This window comes from Galeopterus variegatus, unplaced genomic scaffold (genome assembly GCF_000696425.1).
Source record: "Galeopterus variegatus unplaced genomic scaffold, G_variegatus-3.0.2 Scaffold3980, whole genome shotgun sequence".
NCBI lineage: Eukaryota > Metazoa > Chordata > Mammalia > Dermoptera > Cynocephalidae > Galeopterus > Galeopterus variegatus.
This window is the reverse complement of record NW_007730091.1, coordinates 107,440-115,153: the sequence shown is the minus strand read 5'-3', so window position 1 is coordinate 115,153 and position 7,714 is coordinate 107,440. Positions and strand designations below refer to the sequence as shown.

Sequence of the window (7,714 nt, the reverse complement as noted above, 5' to 3'; positions counted from 1 at the left end):
GGGGAGAGGGTGGGCTCCTTTTCTGGCCTGGTTGCAGAAGGTTGGGGTGGAGGAATGGCTGAGGCCCTCGGGGGGGCCCCCCTTACACTGGCTCAGGAGCCCCGGGGGCTTCAGGCAGCCTCGAAGAGCTCTTTATATATGAGGGTACTCCTAAAAGTTTGTGGAAAAATAGAATTAAAAGAGAATACAAATCTTTCCTTGAACTTTTTAAAGTACCCTATAGGACAGACATTATCTCACTGTGTTACGAGTTACAAATAGTTTTTTTTTTCCAGTTGTCATCTTCCTTTAAAATTATTTATTATTTATTTGTTTTTATTGTCATTGGTCTTTTGATGTCGTTTGGGGTGATTTTATTTTTTTAAAGATGACCGGTGAGGGGATCTTAACCCTTGACTTGGTGGTGTCAGCACCACGCTCAGCCAGTGAGCCAACCGGCCATCCCTATATAGGATCCGAACCCGTGGCCCTGGTGTTATCTGCACCACACTCTCCCGAGTGAGCCACAGGCAGGCCCTGTTTGGGGTGATTTTTACCTTGCAGAGTTTTTTTGGGGGGATGTTTACATGATGTCAACTGTTTTAATCATTCCTTTGATGGCATCTGGGCTTTGTGTCATGCTGAGAATGGGGGCTACCTTTGATAAGATGGGAAGTGAGAAGAAGCATTCTGAGTTGAGAAAATAGCAGGTGCAAAGGTCCTGAGGTAGAAAAGGGGCTTGGCACATGTATATTAACCAGGATTCTCCAGGAGAACAGAACCAATAGGCTGTATATGGAGAGAGAGAGAGAGAGAGAGAGAGAGAGAGAGGTTTTGAGGAATGGCTCATGTGATTACGAAGGTCAACAAGTCTGAAATCTACAGGGTAGGCTGGCAGGCTGGAGACCCAGGGAAGGATCACAGTTGGGGTCTGAAGGCAGCTTCTGGAGAATTCCTCCTTCCTTGGGGCAGGTCAGTCTTTCTTCTATTAAGGCCTTCAACTGATGGAATGAGGGACACCCCCATTATGGAGGGTTATTTGCTTTACTCAAAATCTATTGATTTAAATGTTAATTGCATTTAAAAAATACCTTCACAGAAAAATCTAGAATAATGTTTGACCAGATATCTTGGTACTGTGGCCCGGCCAAGTTGACCCATAAAATTCACCAGCGCATGTCCATCCTTTGTCGACTTGGCACCCACATGCATCTCCTTAAACCATGCTTAATCTCCAAATAAAGATAATGATAAAGTCACATTTCCATCTAATGTGATACAAGTGTCCTGCCTAAACTGTAAACACACTAACCCTTTTCCCAGAAGAGGATGCAAAGTCCTTAGGTGGTGTTGACTCTTCTCGATTTCCTGTAACTTTAAATGCTGTGATATAAAGTTAACGATACTTAAACACGATGATATAGAATCAATACAGCTTACGATAAGGGGATAGAGAGAGAAAGAGGCAAATAAGGCAAATACACACACACACACACACACACACACACACACACACACACACACACACACACACACACACATGTATACACAAGCACACACAAACATTTCTATAACAAATTAAGGGAGAAATACTCCTGATAATTACCGTCCTAATTACTGTAACTGGTCACGTGGTGGTAGCTAGTGTATACAACCTCCTTCAGAACCATGCTTGGTACCAAAATCTGTATTAGTTTGCTAAGGCTGCAAAGCAAAGTGCCACAGACTGGGTGGCTTAAACAGAAATTTATTTTCTCCCAGATCTGGAGGCCAGAAGTGCAAGATCAAGGTGTGGTCAAGGTTGGTCTTTTCTGAGGCCTGTCTTTGCCTTGCAGATGGCTGCTTCTTCCTGTGTCTTTACATGGCTGTCTCCTGTGTATGTCTGTGTCCTAATCTCTTCTTATAAGGACACCAGTCATATTGGATCAGGGACACCCTAATGACCTCATTTTATCCTAATCACCACTCTAAAGGCTCTATCTCCAAATATAGCCATATTCTGAGGTTTTGGCAGTTAGGGCTTTAACATATAAATTTTGGGAGAACACAATACAGCCCATAACGATAAGAGAAAGTTGGCCAGTGTGGCTGGGGTGAAGGGCGGTGGAGGGAACGCCAAGGACAGGTTTCGAGAGATCGGCAGAGGATTCAGGGCCATAGTCAGAACCTGGTTTTGTTTGCATGTGATAAACAAAACCACCAGGATGTTCTGAGCTATGTTTTGCAAAAGTCCTCTGCAGGAGCCTCTGGAGGGGGAGCGGGTGACCGGGATACCCTTCTGGTGAGCAATAATGGGGTGTGGGATGGAGTTGGAAGGATGGAGAGAGGTGGATGGTTTTGGGGAATCAGAAGGAGTTGTCGCTCAGTGCGTGGAACAGAGACCGGTCAGCAGGAAGTTGATGGAAGAAATGTGTCTACAGAAGGGAAGTGACCAATCTACCTTGTCCGGTCAGACCCTTCCTTCAAGGAGGGTCTGATGGGCTGAGACCCCATCTCTTGCTCCTTGTGGTTTCTTTAGATTTTAGTTCAGTGCCAAGCATGTATGAGTCTGGGTGATGCATGAATGTTTGTCAATGAATATGTGAATGACTTAAACCAGAAACTGAGGAAATTGGGGATGTTAGGCTTGGGAGAGAGCAGATTTCAGGGTGTATGTGGGCGGTGGGTGGGGGGAGTGTTAGACACTTTGGTGTTCCTGATGCTTTGGGTTGGAGAGTGGGTAGTGGATGGAGACTTACCTATGAGTTCTAGGAGATGGTGAGTTTACTTTCTTTCTTTTTTAAAAATTGAGACAGTGAGATTTCTAATAGCCTTGAGGTAGTGAGCTCACCGACCCTGGGAGTGTGTAAACGGGAGGGGCACAGATCTGAAAGCTTGTAGAGGAAATTTCTGCCCCAGGGAAGATTCGCACATGGGAGAATCTTAGTCTGGTTTACATGAGGGTCCTTTGGGTTTCCCAGTTGCCCAGGTGGTGGTGGGGTTTTTGTATCTCTCTCACTCCTGAGACTCAGCCTGTCCCACATTGTGTGTGTGTGGCTGGCACTTGGGGTGGGTCTCACTTGAGGCCTGGGTGCCTGGCTTGCTGAAGTCATTGTGATTCTAAATTAACCCAGCGCTCACCCCTTGAGCTTGGAGGTGCTGCCCTCTGATGGGAACAAGAAGAGGTGTCTCATCACCACCCCATAACCTCCTAGGAGATTCTTGCCCATTTCACAGGTTGAGGCTGCTTTGGGGAAGGGACGGGTGAGGCCAGGGGGGTCCAACCCTGCCTGTTTGTGATATGGGGATCTTGGCTGGTCTTTGGGCGCGCCCCCCACTCCCCCGCCAAGCTAAGGACCTCACATTAGCTCGGGGTGGGCCTGGAGTCACAGCACAGTCCCCAGGATACAGTGGGACAGGGTGGGTGTGGATAGCCAGGACCGTCACCCACCCCCATTGTCCCATGACAGACTTGGGGGGTAGGTGGGATGGGCTCACTGCTCCACAAATGAATGAGTTTCCACTTTGGAAAATTCCTGCATGAGAATGGTGCTGGCAGGTGAATCAGAGAGAGGAGGAGAGAGAGAGAATCAGAACGAGGTAGAGACAGACGTAGTGATTCAGAGGGAGAAAAACACAGCAAGTGAGCAAAAAAAAAAAAAGAGTTGCACAGAAAGATACAGGGGAGCAGAGAGTCTGCGAAAGATGCTCAATAAATAGTGAGCGGCTGAGCGAATGAACGAATAACTCTGTGAGAGGAAAGAGAACCCAGCACGGACAGGGATCAACTCTGGCAGCTCCTCTCCACTGTGTTAACAAACTGAGGGGTCGTGTCCAGAATGCTGGCCGGAGGTCCAGAGGGGACTCAGGGTGCCCCTTGGGGAGAATGTCCAGCCTCCCATCACGAGGGGTTGGAGTCCCACCCCAGGTCCCAGCAGGGACAGGGTGGGGGTGGGAGAGGCCTCAGAGAGCATCCCCAGGGCAGGACCCAGGGAAAGCCTCTGGGGTGCTGGTGCAGGAATAGGCCGAGAGATGATTTCTAGCTGAATGGACAACCCAGGACAGTCTGCGCCTGGGGACCTGTGCAGGGGTGGGGGAGGGAGCCCATGTCCCGGGGAACACTTACCTGTGGTACCTGCCCCCTGGGTCACAGTGGGCTGGTCACCCCTTGGGAATATGGTCACCTGTTGGTGTTCGAATCTCTACTCATTGGATGGAGCCTGGAGACTGGTCCTGGGGGTAGGTTCTGGGAGCCTGTGAAAGCTCCAAGGTGGGGTGTCCTTGGGGGTTCATCCTGGGGCAACCCTGGGGGAGTATCTTTGTGAGGGGTCTGTGGAGGAAGGAGTTGGGCTAAGGCCTAGTGGTGTTATCATGGGATGGTTCTGGGGACCCGTGCACAGTCCAAATTAGGGACACTGCTGCCTTCTTGGGGGTATTCCAGGGAGCCAAGGAATGGCGTCAGGTGGCGCCCTGTGAGACAACCAAGTGGGAGTATTCCCAGGGGAGATGCAAGGCAAGGGGGTGGGTTTAGAGTAATGGGGGCCATCCTGGGGGTTGGGGGTCTCAGAACATGGCGTTCTCTGGGGATATGGATGGGCAGTGGGTTACGGGAGCACCTGGATGGCAGGGGGGGGGACAGGGAAACAAATCATGAGGGGGGTAGAGTTTTGGGGAGGATAGGACTTGGGATGAGCTTTGGATATCAGGGGGAGCCTTTAGTGGGCCATTCTAGGGCAGACCCTCAAGGGTCAGAATATAGGTCTCCGTGTGGATGTGGGGGGTAAGCACTTGCGGGAGGCCTGGGGTTGTCCAGAGTATCAAGGTATAGGAGACCTTTGGATATTCAGACAGGAAACCAGTGAAGGGGTGGATTTGGAGAGCCGAGAACCAGGGGTATCTTGGCAAGTGGAACTTAGGGGTATGTTTGGGGGACTAGAATAGGGGTCAGATTATGGGGGTGCACTTGGAGGTTGGAGCACTCATGAAAATATTTTTTGGGGGGGTTGGAGCACTCACACCCCAGTGCAGGTTCAGTGTGAAGGATAGATCATGGCGGTGGGTTGGGGGGTCCTTTAGGAACGTGGGGTGATATATCAAAAGCAATAGATCATGAGTGTGAGATTAGAGGGTCAGAATCTGAGGATGTCTTGGGGATGCAGGGGGGAGGGGATGTCCCAACTTGAGGGTGTCCCTGGGGGGCACAGATCATGGGAGGGTGGGTTAACAGGATTAGAACATGGTGGTGTGTTTGGGGTTGATCACGGGGGAGGTGGACTTAAGGGGTCAGAATTAGGGTGTCTCAGGGGATGGATCATGGGAGGCGGATTAAGGCAGAACCAGAGATGTCTTGGGAGGTAGATTCTGGTGGGGTGGTTCCGGCGATGGGGGCTCAGAACCTGAGACATGCCTGGGTGGATCCAAGAATGGGTGGGGCGGGCCCAGGGGGACAACAGGACAGTGCCAGCTTGGTAGTAGAGGCTTTACTGCCCATGACCCCTCTCCCACCCCTGTCCTTATCAGTAGCACTTGCGGTACACGACGTGGGGTCCCTGTTCCTCGTACTGCTCCCGCAGGACCCAGCAGGACTGGAAGGCACGCAGCGAGGCCAGGATGGAGCCCCCGATCCACACCGAGATGTTCCTGGTGGGCTGGGCCACGACCGCCACGTGGGCCTCAGGAGGCAGACGGCTCAGAAGCTCGGCCCTAAAGCGACCCTCGAACCCGGTGAAGAGAGAGGATCCTCCGCACAGCAGCACCTGCTGGGCCACTTCTGCCTGCACCTCCCGCGGCACCTTGTAGAGACTCTGTTGAGCCATGGTGGGGAGGCCCACGGGTGACAGTCCTGGGATCTCTGGGGGGTTGAACAGCAACTCCGGGCACTGGAACAGCTCTCGGCCTAGCGTGGCTGTCTGCCCGTCGGGCAGCTGCAAGGTCTGCCTGTACTGGTGCTCGGGCCGGGCCTGCTCCTTCTGGATGTCAGAGGCCACATAGCAGTACTGGTGCTTGATATTTTGCACAATGTCCAGGCCCTGCTCTCCAAGCGACAAGCCGGAGCGCACCAGCGTCTCCGCCAGGAAGGCGGTCAGGTGGTTGCCGGCCAGGTCCAGGCGCTCGGTGGCATGGGGCAGGTTGTAGCCTTGAAAGACTGGCACCGTGTAGGTGACCCCGTGACCGGTGTCCACCACCAGCCCGCTGACGCGCCCGTGGGCGTAGACGGACAGCACCGACTGGGAGGCCACGTACATGGCTGGCGAATGCAGCGACTCGAAGGCCACTTCCACCAGCTTCTCGCGGTTGGTGGCGGGGCTGAAGGGCGGGTCAGAGAACAGCAGCGGGTGGTCCTGGGTGGCCACTTGGAGGTCGTGCTCCAGTATGTGGCGCCAGATGAGCTCAGCTGCTTCCCAGTCCACGATGATGCCCCCGTGTAAGGGCTGCACCAGTGTCAGCTCCGGGTGCACACGGGCTGCCTCGCCGATGAATGTCGCCAGCCTGGGCTGTCCCGTGGTGGCTGGCTTATTTGGATGGCAGCCCACGATGGTGGCCACGGTGTAGGTGGGCCGGGCCTGCCCAGCAAAGCCCACCTTACAGGTGCCTGTGCCCATATCAATAACTACTGCATCTGTCTTTGGTAGCAGCCTGTCACCCACCATGCCTGGGGAGTCCTGCTGCAAGGTCTTGTTCACCAGGATTGAGTTGGGGTTCAGGCCAGGCCTCTGGTCCTCTGGGAAGTTTGAGTTCATGGTGCTGGGGGGCTGGTGAGGCTCCCTGGCAAGGCTGACCACTTTCCTGTGGGGGTCGAGGCTGCGCCAGGGGCAAGCACAGGTGGAGAGAGAGAGAGAGAACAAGGGCTGGGTCAGTGGTCTATGACCTCACCCTGCCACCCCCCCAGCCCCAGAAGACTTCACAATGCAGGGACAGAGATGGGGCCCCTGCCAGCCCCACCTGACCTAGCACCCTCATTTATTCTGGCTTCTCCCCAAAATGCCAAATTTCGAGAAAGACGAGGCTGGAGAGTTCCAGGGGAGGAGACCTGGGACCCAGTTCACTGATTCTAGAACCCAGGAATCCTTCTTTTGGTACCTTGCCATGAAGCTATTTACAGTGTAGGGGCTGGAGAACTGGTCACAGGCCTCCTTGCATATTAGAACATTAGACTATTAATCCTTAGAATATCATTAGAAGGCGGCCTGCCAGCATGGCTTTCTGGTTTCCAAAAGAAGACAGGGGCCAGCCTGAAGCGGGGGTGGGACGCAATGGGGACAGGCACGGACACTCCTGTCCTGTGTTCTCTGCCTTGCCTGCTATTCCTGCTGCCACGGTCACTCTCGCTGTCCCATTCATTAAAAAAAAATATTTATTTTTAATTGATAGTAATCATTGCGCATACTTATGGGGCGCATGTAATAATTTGATACATGTATACAATGTGCAATGATCAAACCAGAGTAATACAGTTTAAGAGGAATAAATTCTAGTGTTCAGCAGCCCAGTAAGGTCTCGATAGTGAACAATAATTTATTGCGTATTTCAAAATAGCTAGAAGATTTGGAATATTCCCAACACAACGGTGATGGAGATCTCAGTTACTCTGTACCGTTCTTGCCAAGCTGGAATTCGTCCCTTCAAATCTCAGCCCGACACCTCCTCCTCCTGGAAGCCTTCCCCCCCTCCCGCCCTGTGCCCCCCCTGCCCGGGGAGGGGGGTCTGCCTTCTCTCCAGGGACTCCACCCCGCTTTCCCCTGGCAGGCGGGGGACA

At 52.6% G+C, this 7,714-nt stretch overlaps 1 protein-coding gene and 1 pseudogene across 1 annotated transcript; one reads left to right on the top strand and one right to left on the bottom strand.

Annotated features, from left to right (window-relative positions):
* The first annotated feature begins 2,251 nt into the window (after positions 1-2,251).
* The window catches only part of LOC103602017, a 15,434-nt pseudogene continuing 9,971 nt past the window's right edge, over positions 2,252-7,714 (top strand).
* ACTL9 (actin-like 9) lies at positions 5,475-6,698 on the bottom strand. The gene has a single exon (XM_008586424.1). The coding sequence runs from the start codon at positions 6,696-6,698 to the stop codon at positions 5,475-5,477; it is 1,224 nt and encodes a 407-aa protein (XP_008584646.1).

Coding starts and splice junctions, on each gene's coding strand:
- ACTL9 (XM_008586424.1), bottom strand. CDS start 6,698: ATGAACTCAAACTTCCCAGAGGACCAGAGGCCTGGCCTGAACCCCAAC.